Source organism: Loxodonta africana, chromosome 19, assembly GCF_030014295.1.
Source record: "Loxodonta africana isolate mLoxAfr1 chromosome 19, mLoxAfr1.hap2, whole genome shotgun sequence".
Taxonomy (NCBI): domain Eukaryota; kingdom Metazoa; phylum Chordata; class Mammalia; order Proboscidea; family Elephantidae; genus Loxodonta; species Loxodonta africana.
In genome coordinates, this window is record NC_087360.1 from 19,028,316 (window position 1) to 19,045,298 (window position 16,983).

Here is a 16,983-nt window from a genome sequence, read left to right on the forward strand (position 1 = left end):
GGCGCACGCCTGATCAAAACCCCGCCCTCTGGCCACCGAATGGGAAACTGCGAGCTTCGGATGATGGGAAAATCTCTAAATACACGCCATTCATATTAACTTTACATATTTGTAAAAGATCCTGTCAGAAAAACAATTCTTTAACATGGCATATATTCCGCCACAACTTCGGACAGAAGTTGGGTCTTTGGGCAGGAAGTGGAGGGCATAGAGGAAGTCATGAAATGAGCGTGATGACTGTAGTTAAGGTTTTGACGCCATTTTGAGAAGGTCAAAGGGACTCCTCGAATATATGCATTAATGCCTCTTGTGACCTGGCGCGTGGTTCAGTCACCTCAGCAACCGAGACACAAACGTAGTGAAAACTCCAAGTCCTTGGAGAAGGATCGATTGCGCTATTTATGAGAAAAATTCATTTCCCAAAGAGATTCCTCTCATTATGTAAGGACTGGTGCCTAATCCAAAACCAAGCCCTTTACCGAGTGGATTCTGACTCATAGCGACCCTAGAGGACAGAATAGAACTGCCCCATAAAGTTCCCGAAGAACACCTGGTGGATTCGAACTGCAGACCTTATGGTTAGCAGCCATAGATAGCACTTAGCCACTGCACCACCAGGGTTTCCGGCTGGCACCTGATAGGACCGGTGCCTAGTAGGTGTTAAACGCACACATGAGTTTTCCGGTTTTATAAGATATTCTGCAAATCAATATGAATTATTTCCTAAGCATTTATTTAGAAACTCTTAACTGTCAAGTATTACCATGTAAATTTTGATAGTTTACTGTTGTATAGAGAGAAATAGATAAAGAATATTTTAAAATAGGTATATACTTTTTTAATTCAGGGCATGGTGTTCATTTCCTCCTTAAACTCCCATTTTTGAGCTAGGAAACTATTGTTTCTTTATTGCCTTTCTCCCTCGTTAGTAAGCTTAGTTGGGACAGAAATTACATTTGTTTTGCTTTTCGTTGGCTCGCCAGAGACTAGTATAACGCCTTGACAAGTAGGAGGTGCTCAATACATATTTGCTGAATGGGCGAAACAATTTTATTTGAATTAATGCAAAAAAAAAAAAGAGACGCTTAGAGAGCTGATGTCATTCGTCTAGGGTGACAACCAAAAACCAAAAAAACCAGACCCAGTGCCGTCGAGTCGATTCTGACTCATAGGGACCCTATAGGACAGAGCAGAACCGAAGAGCGCCTGGTGGATTCGAACTGCCGGCCCTTTGATTAGCATCCGTAGCACTTAACCACTACGCCACCAGGGTTTCCAGGGTGACAACCAGGAAGGGGCAAAATCAGGACTCTAACCCAGGGTTGTTCGAATCCCAGTTGTACCTAACTCTAAGCGACCTCAGACAAGTTATTAAACCGCTCGAACCTCAGCGTCCTTAGCTGCAAAAAAGGATGAGAGAGCGGACTGGGTGACCTTGTGTGCTGCATTAACTCGGGTCCCTCACCCCAGCTTTAGGTCCTTTCCCATCCAGAACGCAGCACCTAGAACTCGCTTTCGTGGTACTTGGACCTTCCCGCTCCCAGCCCCGCCAGCCCCCGGAGAGGTGTGGTCAAGGTGGGGACAAAGCACGAACCGCACGGGGCCGAAGGGCGCAGGCGCGAAGGCGCGGTGACGTAAGAGAGGGCGCGCCCTAAGCGAAGCCCGTCGCTCGCTGCAGGGCGAGCCACGCCCCCGGCCTCTCTCTTGGCTGGCGCAGGCGCGACCCCGCAAGATGGCGGCGGCTGGAGCGGGTCGGCTGCGCCGGGCGGCGTCGGCCTTGCTGCTCCGGAGTCCTCGCCTGCCACCCCGGGAGCTGTCGGCCCCGGCCCGGCTTTATCACAAGAAGGTAGAGGCAAGCGTAGGGTGCGCGGGGGACGAACGGGCGAGGATCGCCGAGGAGACGAAGGTGTCCGGAGGCGTGGGGGAGGATCGGGTTGGGGCCGGCGACCGGGGGACTGCGCGGCCTGGAGCTACCTGCAGCCCGAGGTCCGGGGATCCCCCGGCCCTGGGTGGAGGGACTGTCCCCTCCCACACTTTTGCCTCAACTAACTTTCTCTCGTTTCGCAATGGAAATAAAAGTAATAGCCGCTGCTTGTCGAGTGGCGACTTCCAAAGGGCCTTACTGCTCGTTGCTATTTTGTGCGTCACAGCCCTTAAACTTCCCTAACAGGACTCTTCTGAGTTCTTGGACCTGTTATGACTTGTCAGCCTGACGCTAGGGCACGAGCTCCTCTTCAGCCAGGCCACTGCCCTGGCTAAGTGACCTTGGGCAAGTCACTGCCCTTCGCTGGACCTCATTCTTTTCATTTGTAAGTTGGGAATCTTAGCAGTCCCTTCCTACAAGAGAGAATGCGTGTAGAGTTCTCTGCATGGTACCTGGCACATAGGCCCAACACACGGAGACCATCGATGATGCTGCTGCTATTAGTATTTTAATAAAATGATCTCAAGCGCTATGGCGAACCTCACAGCGATGACCAAGATCTATCTGCTTATGGAGCCCATAGCCTCGTAGTGGAGTCAGACACATGACCAACAATCAGTCACAATGTCCTTGTCTTTGTTTTTTTCTTTTGGGGGGTGGTGTGCGTGCGTAGATTGCAGCCCTTGCCTTCTGGAAGCTTAACGTCCCCTAAAGATGAGACTCTTCTGTTCGGGAAACAACTAAAGATCGCTGGAAATCAACATGGGGCAGAAGTCCAGAGTGGATTTTATCTTGTGGGTCCTTGGGCTTAGAGTCAAAATCCGTGGTTGTATAGGCAGAGGAGAGGAGACTGGAAGATCAGGATAGTTACTGCTGTGCTAGCTGGGAAACAAGCCTCAAGATTACTAAAGCCTACTGTGTCGGACTGAATGGGTATTTATACTGTTCTGGCTTCACCACGTTTGTCAAGGGCTAGGGCACTCTCCTAGACCCAGGGAGAGGTTTTGTTGACAGCCCATGGTGACTGAACTTGGGCTAGCAGCCTTTCAGCCACTAGGGCGCGCTGCTGAACCAGTGTTATTTCAGGGCCATGAAATACAGTAATGAGACTTTATTTTTTAAAAAATCGTACATAGATGGCCACATTCCATAGCATTCTTCTTTCGACAAGAGTCATCTTGAACCTTCTGGGAATGCTTTCGTAATTATTTTAAGAATTTGTTTATAGTAACCTTTTTTTTTTTTAGATCATTATCTTTTGAAAATTGACTTTATTTGGAAATAACAGAAATGCTGTGTGAGCCCAAGTCTCGTGACTTGGTTTGTGACTAAAAACCTCCTGGGACTAAGACATAATTTAGCTGATTTTTCTCCAGGATCTCAAACGGTGTCTGAAGGTAGTTGGAGAGGAGATACAAAAAGGTTTTGGATAACAAATGGTTCTCACTGACATGAATGTAGGCCTTTCTCCCCAGGTGACTCTTGGTGTTTGCTGATTGCCTGCCAGCTTCCGGTTGCAGGCCCTATGCCAGGCTCAGAGAACATGGGCTGGTAAGATTCGGTCACTGACTTGGAGGAGCTGACAGTCAAGTTGAGGGGACCGGTACCAAAAAGAGAGTGGTCTTGATTTCTCTTACCCTTCTCATTTCAGGTTGTTGATCATTATGAAAATCCTAGAAATGTGGGGTCCCTCGACAAGACGTCTAAAAATGTCGGAACTGGACTGGTAGGGGCTCCAGCTTGTGGCGATGTAATGAAATTACAGGTACGACGGGTTTTCTTCGTCTCTCACGGTGGTAGCAGTAACCCCTTTGAAGGTAGCACCAAACCAAACCCAGTGCTGTCCAGTCGATTCCGACTCATGGCGACCCTACAGGACAGAGTAGAACTGCCCCATAGAGTTTCCGAGGAGCGCCTGGTGGATTCAAACTGCCGACCCTTTGGTTAGCAGCCAGAGCACTTAACCACTACGCCCCCAGGGTTTCTGAAGATAGCACAGGACCAGGCAATACTTCATTCTCTTATACATAAGGTGGCCATGAGTTTGACCCCACTGCACAGCAACTGACAACAACAGCAACTTTGCTTATACGGTGCTGCGGAGTTTACAAAGCATTTGCACGTACAGCGTTTTGTGTGGTCACCATCTTTATTCCTATGAGGCGGGATGAGTCCATGTTAAATAATTAGTAGAAAAAAAAAATTTTTTTTCTACTAATTATTAAAAAAAAAAAATTATTAGCAGGGACTAAATCCTAGTTCTCCTGCTATTATACTCTGCCCAGCCTTTCTGAAATAGTGAAGTGATCTCACAGCTCTGCTCCCTGTATCAGCTCGAATTCCATCTTCTGCTAAGTAAAAAGTGTTGTAAATTTTACTGATCGAAGGAAAACCACAACTGTTTAGCTAGCAAACCTCAGTGAGACAAGAAACACAATAAATCAAATCTCTCCCCAAACTGGAGGCAAAATGAAGGTAGTGGCTGGCGCACTGGGTAAACTATAGCCTTATCCACAATGTTCTTCATCATGGGGTATGGGCAGCCTCCCAGAGGTTTCCATGCTTATCTTGGGAAACAGAAACAAGGCAGGAAGGACCCACTAAATGCAGTTTGTGCCAAAGGAAAAAGCATTAACCAGAGAGCTCTATTGCATGCCCTCCTGCGTTTAAAGAGGCAGATTGGCCCTGACGCCATAAACAGACTTCCTCAAATAGAACTGCATAGCCAAAAAGCAGACTACCTGTACCATACCATAGCATACCCATGGGCGTCAAGTCAATTCCAACTCATAGCCACCCTATAGGACGGAGTAGAACTGCCCCGTAGAGTTTCTAAGGAGCAGCTGGTGGATTTGAACTGCTGTGACCTTTTGGTTAGCAGCCGAGCTCTTAAGCAGTGTGCCACCAGAGCTTTTAAAAAAAAGAAAAAAAGCAGCCTAGGATTGGGGGAAAAAAAAAGGGCGGGAGGCATGTATTTTTCAGCGGATCTTTACCAGCCAGACCTGTAGAGCTGTGGTATAATTTTCTACATTTAACTTTTCATCACTGAGCTCTTTGAAATAAAGCAAGCTCAGCAATTAAATGCCAAAAATTAAAGTGTAGAAAGCAAGACCAAAGCTCTTGCGGAGAGCCCCGGTAAGCCCCATGTGAGTCCCAGCTTCGTAGGTTTGGAAGGACAGCACCGGGATTCGCTGCCTAGCTCTTGTCTCTCTTGTAGATCCAAGTGGATGAAAAGGGGAAGATTGTGGACGCCAGGTTTAAAACATTTGGCTGTGGTTCTGCGATCGCCTCCAGCTCATTAGCCACTGAGTGGGTGAAAGGGAAAACGGTAAGGTCGCTCGCAGGTTTCGCAGAATTAACTCACAGTCTCCAGACACTTGACTGTCATCGAAGGGTCAAGTGAAACAAAAAATTCTAATTTTTTTTTTTCTTAGTTTCTTCTACCCAGAATTTGGTTAAATTCACCACCGTATTGAGTTTATGGATCGTTTTGTTAAGTGTTTTTTTTTTATTTTCGGTTCTTGATCGTTGTCTTCCTTATCTAGTGCTACTATAACAGAAACGCCGCAAGTGGGTGGCTTTAACAAACAGAAGTTTATTTTCTCGTGGTTTAGGAGGCTAGAAGTCTGAAGTTGGAGTGCCAGCTCTAGGGGCAGACTTTCTGTCTCTGTTGGCTCTGGGGGAGGTCCTTGTCTCTTCTGAGGTCCTGCTCCTGGGTGAGGCTTGGCATGTCTCTTCCCCCATCTCTGCTTCTTTTACTTTGTTTAATCTTTTGTATCTCAAGATAGATTGACTAGAGACACACCCTACGCTCATCATCCCTCATTAACATACCCAAGACACCCTGTCCCAAATGGGATTATAACCACAGGCACAGAGGTTAGGATTTACAACACGTATTGCAGGGGCTGGGGATTCAGTCCATAGCAATCATTTTTGTTTGTTTGGGTTTGTTTTGTTTTACTTAAATAGAAAAAAAGGTCTTTACTACTTCATCTGAACTGAAAAGAAATCTTTGGCCTTCTCTCAGGTTGCTTACGTTCTGACAATTTCTTACAAGGAGGTATTGGATCCGACATCAGGGAGCAGTCTGTTTCCTTGTTTGTTTTGTCCTTCCATGTTTCAGGAAGGATTCCAGGGGTCTTGGAAGCATTCATGAAATAAAAAGCCTGTGTTAAAAGGGCATTAAAGAATTAGAAGTACAGCAACGGTGAGGGCACGGTGAACAAACAAATGAGAACCATGCTCCAGGTGGCTGGTTAGCAGTTACTCTCATGGTGGAGAGGGGAAACCAGGACATCATTTCCATCCTCTTCTCTGCCAAAGCCTCTTTCCCACCAGCTGCAGAAGTAGACCTGGTGGCACAGTGGTTAAGAGCTCAGCTGCTAACCAAAACATCAGCGATTCGAATCCAGCAGTTACTCCTTGGAAACCCTGTGGAGCAGTTCTCCTCTGTCGCATAGGGTTGCTATGAGTCAGAGTCTACTGGCTGGCAACAGGTTTGGGGTTTTTTTTGTTTGCAGAAATAAAGGACCCCAAGCCCAGTGCTGAATTGGACTTTCTAAAATTCCTCTCAGGGGCAGTTGTCATTAAGACCGCTCAGAAAAGCCAGCCCGCAGGGTATTTGTTTTGAGGCCCTGAGGGACCAGGTTCCAAGTAGCTGAGTCACAGAGGAGTGTGCCCCAAGAGGCTGGCCAGCGGCTTGCAAGGCCACGTGCCACCTGCTTCCTGTGGTTCAGGGCCCTGGCTGGCAAGCTCCTCTGGGCCAAGGAAGCACAGCCCTAACCTATTCCTGGCAGAAATGGCCCTGAAGTGATTTTCAAGAGCTGTCTTCAGGAAAGGCTGGCAACGTGGAGACAGGGCACCTATGGGCCCAGGACCTGGCCCTAAGAGAACTGCGATTTTTGATCAGAATATTGGGGGACAGGGCCTTTCTTTAACCTCTTGATCCTCCCACCTGACTTTCCAAGAAGAGAATGTGAGTCATACTTAAGTGGAGTTAACAAAGTTAGGAGACATAGCCTGGGGGTATGGCTTTTGGGAACATCGGGCCCTCCTAAGGGCAGTGGGGCTCTGTTCCTCGTGAACAAGGAACTGCCTGCCTCATGTCCCCCAGGCGTCCTTTTTACTCTGCCTGTGAGTGGAAGGCAAGGATGATACCCAGTGGGGAAGGCCCAGGCCCAACGGCTGCCGCAGCAGCTGGCCTCAGAGCCACGTCCACACAGAGGGTTGGGTATCAACGTGGAGGAGCTTCTCCTTCACACAGGGTGGAACCCGCGGTCTCTCAGCCCAAGTCCTGCCCTGACAGCGCCACAGTGCTGGACTGCCATTGGCTTATTTACACGTCCCCAACCTCTCCTGAGACCATTCAACACTGGTAATTGTTTGTTTATTTATTTAGGAATTTATTTTCTACTTTTTATGTAAGGACATCAGAGAGGCTGAGATTCACAAAACTAACACAGGAAATCGCGGCCTTTTTAAAGAGCTCATGTTGCTGGCCTTGCGCAGCTTCACGGAACGTCTCACAGGTTCCGCTTCTGGCTGTAGGTGTGTCTTTGCTATCCCTGCTCACCCGGCCAAGCAGCGGAGATGTGTATGCTTCACACCGGGGAGTCCAGCTGCAGCTTTGATGCCCCCTCGGGCGTCCTGAGAAGGTCCTTGGTTCTCTGAGTTAATAAGCAGAAGCACCCGCCACAGCCCGCCGGGCCGCAGGCTTTGGCCTTCCTTTGTTGTTGCCTGTCCCTCAGCCGTTAAAGCCCTGCTGGACCTGCTCATTCTCCCCCTCTGCCCCTTAGGTTGAAGAAGCCTTGACCATTAAAAACACAGACATCGCCAAGGAACTCTGCCTGCCCCCCGTGAAACTGCACTGCTCCAGTAAGTCTCCGCCCCGCGGACGCCGGGGAGCTGGGACCCCCAGTCAGGAGGCGCTGTCGTGGCGTCACCTTGCATTTGTGGCAGGGTAATGAGGTCAAGGGAATCCGGGAGCCTTTTGGTCACGAGTTCCATCTTTGTAGCCGCACGAAAGCTGAGCTTATAGCTTTGTCTTTATGACCCTCAGAGGGTCGGCCCCCCATGATCTCACAGTGATCTCTAAGAGAGTCATACTGCGAGGTGACGTGCACCGGGCATCACACTGAGCCCTTGACATGCATCATCTCAACCTCAGAAACACCTTCCAGGTAGGTGTCATCACCCCTCTTACAGATGAAGAAATTGGGGCTCAGGTTAAGTTGCCCGCATTACACAGAGATTGGATGAAAGCTCCAATCTTTGCTTCCAGAGTCTGTACGGCTCCCATCCCACTGCACTGAAGTTACGACCAGCAGAGGGGACAATTCAGCCTTGGCCGTGATCCTGTTGGTTGTGCGTTTCCTCACTTCTGTCTCAGTGCTGTCAGTATCAGGGTTGTCCTTGTATATGGGGTGACTAAGCCCACTTGCGCAGGATTCCCCTCTACTCCCGCCCCTAGGAGAAGGCCCAGAGGCCTTCAGTTTGGTCTCTGTATTAAATCTAATCCCTTTTCCGTCTTCTTTTAGACTTCTTAGGAAAAGGGAATGGGAAACATTACCCTTAACATGTTGATGGAGGTTTACTGACCGAAGTAGTTAAAAATCAAGAGAGCCAGGCCTCTTGCCAGGCTAAGACTCACAGGAGAGCCGGGTGCTAGAGTTGGGACAAGTTACGTGCTCTTCAGGAAGCCTGCTAAGAACAAGTTCCTTCCACTCGAGCTGGACTTTCAAGTCCCCGTGAAGAAAGGCCATAGCTTGTAAACATTTTCTCATGTTTCCGGAAAGCTTCAGCCTTTCCGGTTGGGCATTTTTAAGTACTGAAACCTTTAGCTAATGCCCCCTGCTGCTGGTCCGCTTTCTGCTATCATTCCATCTCTTTAAATGTTTACTTTCCTCTCATGGCCTCATTTTTTTTTTTTTTAATTATTTTGTTCTTGTTGAGAATATGCACAGCAAAACATACACCAGTTCAACAGTTTCTGTTATACCTTTCAGTGACCTTGATTACATTTTTTGAGTCATGCAACCATTCTCACCCTCCTTTTCTGAGTTGTTCCTCCCCCATTAGCAGAAACTCACTGCCCCCTAAGCTTCCTATCTAATCTTTCCAGTTGCTGTTGTCACCTTGATAGTTCTTAAAAGAGCCTAATGCTTGAGGCAGACATTCTTTACTAGTTAAGCTAAACTATTGTTTGGTTTTAAGAAGACTTCAGGGAGTATTTTTGGTTTAAGGTTTAAAGATTATCTCAGGGCCGTAGTTTCAGGGGTTCAGCCAGCCTCCACGGCTCCGGGAAGTCTGGAGTCCATTAGAATTTGAAATTCTGCATTTTCCCCCTTTTGATCAGGATCCTTCTATAGAATCTTTGGTCAAAATGTAGTGGTAGACATGGCCTCACTTATATTATCAGCTCTTAAAGTCTTGAAACTTGTGTTCAGTGGAGGGTGATTTGATGGGCACCAGCCCATTAACCAATTGACCTGGCCTAATCCGTGCCAGGTAGTGCAGCCGACATACGCTACATAGACTGGCACGTGAGCAAAAGCGAACTAGCACTTATTAGGTCCCTACTGTGGGTCAGACACTATGGAAGTCCACTCATTCAGTCCTCACACCCTAGCAAGAAAAGCAGGATTACCCCAGTTTTACAGAAGAGAAAGTGGGTTCCCAGAGGCTGAGGAGCCAGCCCGGAGTCCCAGGTACTTAAACCGCAGTCTGTGGCTCCAGAGCCAGAACCTTCGGAAACAGAAATTCCCCCTTTTCTTGTTCGTGGGCACAGCACTTGACGGTTATTAGCTAACAACAGCTCACATTCATCGAGCACCTTCCAGGTCCCTGCTCTAAGCACTTGAAGTGAGCGAACTCAATCCCGCCAACCCCCACGGGAGTAGCCCCTGCTCAGGAAACAGCTGGCCGGCTTGCTTCTCATCCCCCAGCACCCTGGCTGGGTGAAAAGCCTTTCTCAGCACCTCTGTCCTCCAGTCCTTAAAGATTCTGTTCCTGAGACCCTGTCCACCAGGTCTAGAAACATGCTCTGTTTCCTTCCGTTACTTCCAGTGCTGGCTGAAGATGCCATCAAGGCCGCCTTGGCTGATTACAAACTGAAACAAGAGCCCAAGAAAGGAGAGGCAGAGAAGAAATGAGCCCTTAACGGGGCTGCCAGCAGATTCCATTGCTGCTCGCCGCCCACCAGCCGTCACCCTAGACGCTCAGAAGACCCTCACACTACAGCTCCCACACTATCTGCTGTTCGTCTGCGGCACTGATGCAAGTGAAATATACGATTTCATTTTTCTGAATCCCGTGGTTTCTTTCAGCCCATTCTTATCGCCTTAACCAAGTTCAGTGTATATTTTGAATTGTGTGTGTAGCCTCAAGCTGAAATCAGTAACAATGTCACGGTAGCCCGTGGAGTGCGTAAGTAGCTACTTTTACCTGGATCTATTTTTGGAAGATTACCAGGAGAATGCCTTCAGTGTGATTATTTGATGGCACCAATTGTTGTACATAGGACAGACCTGCATATAGATATGTATAATATAATGTATAATAAAAGAGTGTAAGGTGATGTTTTTCTCTAATAAGCCTTGTCTTTTTGGATTGCTCACCCCAAAGTGCTGCCCAAAACCCCTTAGGGTTCTCAAATACTGGACCTCAATGGCGTTTGCACCTTTCTGAGCAGATTGGGCGATAAGGACCACGTACAGAGATCTTTACAGCCAAATGCGGGAGGTGTTACATGGGCAAGGGTAGCAGGAAATGGTCCTTTTTTTGATCCTCTTTGTAAAAGAATAGGCTAGCAACTCAAAGTGAATTCTGAAAGTTTTTTGTTTTTTTGTAAGTTTGCTGGTTTGTGAGATCCTGGAAAATCCGGGTCAAAATGATACCCTAAAGTTATGGCCCATATATGTAAAGATCATCTGGAAGTTTCCAGGCCCAGGATCCTGTCTTTGGTCATGCAGGTGACCTCGATGCCCCTCACTTTTGAGACCCTCCTGTCCTGGGTGGTTTGGCATGGTGGCAGGTGAGCCAAACCGCAGGGAAGAAACTTTTGTCGCGACTTGGACCTGCCCAAGGAGGATATTTGAGTGGTCCGTTCGGAGCTGTCTTTAGCTGTGCAGTACACCTAACCATGTTTCTAAATCTCCATCGCTGGCTCAGGGAGGAGGAACAGACCTTCCAGTCAGTCCCTGTCCATCCTACCCTTACCTGCCCCCAATGTTGAGGAGCAGGGGTACCATTCCAAGGGGGTGCAGTCATGCCCCAGCTCAGATCCCAAGAAAGGAAGCCCAGTTCTTGAGTGAAAACGTGGGAGACTGAAATTATCAACAAATAAGTCTCAAATCTTCAACTTTACGAGAGTAAGGTGGTTTTTTTCTGATGGTGGTTTTCTGGTCCAGGCATGAGCTGGCTGCCCCTGAAATATAACCCCTTTGTAAAACAAAAAAAAGCAAACAAAAAAAGGTACCCTGGGCTCTGGTGAAGGACACAGAACTTCAAAGGCCATTCCCTCCGCAGCCTGTGGAGAAGGCCACAAAGCAGGGCCTTTATAAGACTCAAAATTAGAGCTGCCGGGTGGAGCCCTGTACAAGTGTCCTGGGCGGGAGTGTTCTGCTATTTAATTCAAGGTCTCTCTAAGCCGAGTTTCTCTTGCCTTTCTTTGTTACAAGTGCCAACGCTGCAGCTCCTCACCACTTTTCTTTGCAGTTCTTAAAACAAGAAGTTTTGGTCCCTGTAACATCCTCTGAGAGCCGAAATGGAATTCTGCACATCAGAAGCTGCTCTTAACCCAAACCTGTTAAACCCGTTGCCGTTGAGTCGATTCCGACTCATAGCGACCCCATAGGACAGAATAGAACTGCCCCATAGAGTTTCCAAGGAGCACCTGGTGGATTGGAACTGCAGACCTTTTGGTTAGCAGCCGTAGCACTTAACCACTACATCACCAAGGTTTCCCTGCTCTTAACAATCAGAGCAATATGTCCAGCATAGCCTGAACCTCAAAACATGGTTGTGTAGTAAAAAAAAAAATTAGAAAGGAATGAATACTTGTTTCTTAAAAGTTTTGCATCGAAGGCACCACTATTCCCAGACAAATATAGTTTCAGCCACACGAGGGCGCCAGGTAGCCTTTGGGGAGCTCCAGTCTTGGGATTTTTTTTGCAGTTCCCAGATGAGTCTTAAACCAAAACCAAACCCCGTTGCTCCAGAGTGGATTCCAACTCGTAGTGACCCTATAGGACAGAGTAGTCTGCCCCATAGGGTTTCCTAGGCTGTAATCTTTACACAGGCAGACTGCCGCATCTTTCTCCTGCAGAGCAGCTGGTGGTTTTGAACCAACGACCTTTTGGTTAGCAGCCAAGTGCTTTAGCTACTGTGCCACCAGGGCTCCTTGGTGGGCCTTAACATATCTCTAAATCAGCTCTCCCTTCAGAAGTCTCAGCATATACATTAAAACGGCCTATTGAGCACTTATGTGCCAGGCCCTTTACGTTAATAATCCCATTAATTCTCATAACAACCCTTCCAGGTAGACATCATTTTGAACAAGGAAACTGATTCAAGAGGCCACCTGACTTTCTCAAGCCTTCCTGGCTGGTCTGGGTGACCTCAGACCCCTTGTTTTTTTCCTGCCTCGATTTCTTCTAGCAAAAGCAAAGCGTTCCCACCCCATATCAGCAGCTCACCGATACCTGAAGCATTCACCTGAAGAAGGTGAACCAACACCAACCAAAAACCACCATACCCATTGCCGTCAAGGCAATCCCCATGTGTTACAGAGTACAACCGCTCCATAGGATATTCTTGGCTGTAATCTTCAGGAAGCAGATTGCCAGGCTTCTTTCCGCAGTGCTGCAGGGTGGGTTCAGAGCACCAACCTTTAGCAGTTGTGCACAAACCATTTGTGCCACCAGGGATCTTGAACCAACATGGGCCGAGTCAAACTCATTCATTGGCCAACTCACTGTCCTGCACCGTGGTTCTCACCGTGGGTATGTCAGAGTCACTGGGAGCCGAATTAAGTCCTGATGCCAATGAAATCGATTGGGAGTAGGGCCAGGGCACTGCTATTTATTTAAAGTTCCCCAGGAGTTTCTGAGGTGCACCCACGGGTGAGAACCGCTGTGCACTTTGCAAGGCTATTCGCTGAAATCATTGTAATGGATCCTCAGATTGCTGCCCTAGAGAACTTTTAATCCTTCCCTCCCTCTCTGCCCATCTTCCTCAGCCTTAGTCCAGGCCTCCATCCTCTCTCACCTGGCCTCCTCGTTGGTCTTCCTGCCTCCAGCCTCACTGCTCTGCCAGAGGGGTCTTCTAAACCTGTCCATGGCTCCCCAGTGCCCACAGAATGAATTGCAAGCTTCCTGCTAACATCTGTCTGTCTGCTGCAGCCACGCTGAGCCTTGCCCTCAGGCCTTTGCTCGTGCTGTTCCTCCCGCCAGGAATGCCTTCACCTTCCTTCTTCCCTTAATCCCCACTCAGCCTGGGAGGCTCGCTGGCAAGCATCACCCCCTCTGGGGAGCCTTCCCTGACCCACGTGGGGTCCCTGCACCTGAGAAGCTCCTCGACCAGGGGAAGATTGAGGACAAAGACCTTATTCCAGAGCCAACAGAGAGAAAGCCTTCCCCTGGAGCCGACGCCCTGTTAAGCCTACTTTACTGTGAGAGAAGAAATTTCTTTTTGTTAAAGCCCTCCACTTGTGGTATTTCTGTTATAGCAGCACTAGATAACTAACACAGAATTACAAGCATCACCTCCTCTGGGAAGCCTTCCCTGATTGGCCCAGGCTGAGTCAGGTGCCCTTGTCCTCACTCACTCCCACAGTTCCTTGTACCTTCCCCATCATGGACACACCACCCATACTGCAATTTGTTGCTTTCTTGCCTTTCTATACTTTTTTTTCTTATTAAAAAAAAAATGTTTTTAAACAGATAACAGATGCACACTGTAAAACAGAAAGAAAGAAAAAAAATTCAAACAACTTGCACCAGAAGAGAGTGATACATGTTTCCTCGCCAGTCTTCAGAGGCAATCTTCGGTACCAGTTTCCTGGTATCTTTCCAGAAATTTTCTAGGCATATCCAAGTAGACCTGGGCTTAAATAAGCCAGCCCTCCTGTTTTTCCTGTCTTACACAAATGGTAGCACACCACATACACTTCTGCCCCTTATTATTCTCCTCTAATCCTATTTCTGGAGGCCATTCCATATCAGTTCATGTAGGCCTGGCTCATTCTTATTAACAGCAGCACAGTATTCCGTATACAGTGGTCCTTCCCTTATCTGGAACCCAACATCTGGTACAGTACTTGGCATTTAGTACAAACTCTGTCAGTACTTACCTAGAGGATGGATGGATGATGTCTAAGTTGTCTACTGCTACTGTAACAGAAATACAAGTAGATGGCTTCAACAAAGAGTTTATTCTCTCACGCCTAGTAGACTAGAAGTCCAAACTCAGGGTGACTCCAGGGAAAGGCTTTCTCTCTCTGTCAGCTCTGGAGGAAGGTCCTTGTCATCAACCGTCCTCTGGACTAGGAGCTTCTCCAAGCAGGAGCCCCAGGCCCTAAGGACGTGCTTTGTTACCAGCACTGCTTTCTAGGTGGCATGAGGTCCCCCTGTCTCTTGCTAGCTTCTCTCTCAAAAGATTGCTCAAGACACAATCCAATCTTATAGTTTGAGTCCTGCTTCATTAACATAACTGCCACTAATCCCATCTCACCAACATCATAGGGATAGGATTTAGGACATATAGGAAGATCGCATCAGATGATAAAATGGTGGACAATCACACAATACCGGGAATCGTGGTCTAACCAAATTGATACACATAGTTTTTGGGGACACAGTTCAATCCATGACAGATAGCTGGATGGGTGGGTGGATGGATGGGCAGATGGATGGATAGATGGAATGGTGGGTGGGTGGATGGATGGGCAGATGGATGGATAGATGGAATGGTGGGTGGGTGGATGGATGGGTGGGTGGGTGGATAGATGGAATGGTGGGTGGGTGGATGGATGGGTGGGTGGGTGGATAGATGGAATGGTGGGTGGGTGGATGGGTGGGTGGGTGGATGGGCGGGTGGGTGGGTGGATGGATGGATGGATGGATGGATGGATGGATGGATGGATGGATGGATGGATGGATGGATGGATGGATGGGTGGGTGGGTGGGTGGATGAGCGGATGGATGGATGGATGGCAGTGCTTACCACCAATGAAAAAAATGTTAATGGTGGAATTCCAGGCATCTGTTGGGTTTACTATGTGGGGGCAAATGAGCCTTGTGGGAGCTTCTCACACTGTTCCATTTGCCCTCCAGCCCCAGAATGTTGCTCACTTTCCCACAACAGTAGGGCCCCTGGGAAGCATCCCATTTGGAGTGGGTGCTCATCCACCCCAACCCCAAAGACTCAGGACAGCCTGCCCTGCTCTCCTGGCAAAGGCTGCTTGGGCGGCTGCCGGGAACTGAGTCTCCTCTCGACCTTTCCCACTCTGTTTTCTAAAGAGCTGAACAAGCGGACAATCTGCTCCTGTGGACACGTCCTTTTCTGGCCAGGCTAATGGAGCAGAGGGCCTCAGGGAGCACGCGGGTCGGGACGCCTGGATCATGTGGCCATGGGCGAGCCTGGCCTCTCACTATCCTCCTCTTATGGACAGCCTAGGAGGGGCTTTTGGGAGGATTCAGTGAGATTGCAGGGGTAAGGTGTCTACCACGGCCAGGCACACAGTAGGTGCTTCCTAAGTGCTGGTTCATCCATAGGACAGGCCCTTACCAGGTTGCATGGGGCTGGGGGAGGAGGTAGGAGAGGGTATACCTCTCCTTTAATGCCACGCAACGACTCCCTCTCTGGCCACCACGGCCCCTGCCCTTCGCTCTGCCCACCTCTCCCCCTCATTCAGGCCACTCGATCACACCGGCCTTGCTGCTGACCCACAAACCCACCAAGCTCATTCCCACCCCAGGGCCTTTGCCACTGCTGTTCCCTCACCTGGAGCCCTCGTCCCCAGAGCTTCGCACAGCTGGCTCCACATTCAAGTCTCACCTCCATGTCACCTCCCCAGATGACCAAAACACAAAAAAATCAGTTGCCATTGAGTCAGCTCTGACTCATGGCACCCCCATGTGTGTCAGAGTAGAACTGCACTCCATAGGGTTTTCAATGGTTGTTTTTTTTTGAAGATTGCCAGGCCTTTCTTCCTAAGTGCCTCTGGATGGACTCGAACGTCCAACTTTTCAGTTAGCAGTCAAGGGTATTAACTGTTCGCACCACTCAGAAACTCCCCTCCCCAGACAGCCCTCCTGACTGTCCTGGCTAAGGCAGAACCACACTTCTGGTCACTATTGCATCATGCTGTTATTTTCTGCACGGCATTCATCCCTATGAATTTCTTTGTCCAGGCAGGGAGTATGTCTGAGGGCTCACCATTAGACCAGTGCTGCCTGCCTAGGACAGGACCTGCACGCAGGAAACGCTCCTTAAAGGCTCGTTCTTATAACAACCGCTTGCCCACAATGAGGACTGTGGACAAAGCTTGGCGTCACGAGACCCGTCCTAACTCCCTGGGAAAGCCTTTCTCCCTGCATTTGCAGTTTTTCTGTCTGCAGTGCAAGATGATTGGACCTGATGAATCCATTTTCCCATCCAGCTCAAACAAAAATGATTCCACAAACTTGGAGGACTTCTCACTTCAGCCAAGAACCAGCTCACGCCAAGACGTGATTCATCTTAGCCAATTCTGCCTAGCAACCAGGCCTTTTCCCCACACCCCAAGCCATCTCCCCCGCAAGAAAAATCCCTGCCTCACCACACACCCTCCCAGCCTCCCCCCAGGGTCCCAAAGAGGAACGTGAAGCTTCCAGATCCCTCCCCGTCTGCCACCAGCATGCTAACCCGACCTCAGAATGTCTCCGACTATGTCTGGAACAACTGGGGGAGGGGGGCTGTTTCCCTTGTAGGATTAGTACAGGAAACAGCAGCAGAAGTCAGTGGGCAGAAAGAGCTGAGCCAGCTCGCCTAGAGTGTTTCTGTTCAGATGCCTCACC

General features: G+C 48.8%; 1 protein-coding gene across 1 annotated transcript; it reads left to right on the forward strand.

The window, feature by feature from the left end:
- The first annotated feature begins 1,709 nt into the window (after window positions 1-1,709).
- ISCU (iron-sulfur cluster assembly enzyme) lies at window positions 1,710-10,502 on the forward strand. The gene is made up of 5 exons (XM_003419245.4): window positions 1,710-1,846; window positions 3,576-3,689; window positions 5,142-5,252; window positions 7,723-7,801; window positions 9,992-10,502. The coding sequence occupies exons 1-5, from the start codon at window positions 1,733-1,735 to the stop codon at window positions 10,075-10,077; spliced, it is 504 nt and encodes a 167-aa protein (XP_003419293.1). The 5' UTR covers window positions 1,710-1,732; the 3' UTR covers window positions 10,078-10,502.
- The last annotated feature ends 6,481 nt before the right edge of the window (window positions 10,503-16,983 follow it).

What these genes read in the sequence shown, in the direction of transcription:
- ISCU (XM_003419245.4), top strand. Translation starts at nt 1,733, where the DNA reads ATGGCGGCGGCTGGAGCGGGTCGGCTGCGCCGGGCGGCGTCGGCCTTG. An exon ending in GCGATGTAATGAAATTACAG is followed by an intron (nt 3,690 to 5,141) that starts GTACGACGGGTT and finishes TCTCTCTTGTAG; the next exon opens with ATCCAAGTGGATGAAAAGGG. An exon ending in CGTGAAACTGCACTGCTCCA is followed by an intron (nt 7,802 to 9,991) that starts GTAAGTCTCCGC and finishes CGTTACTTCCAG; the next exon opens with TGCTGGCTGAAGATGCCATC.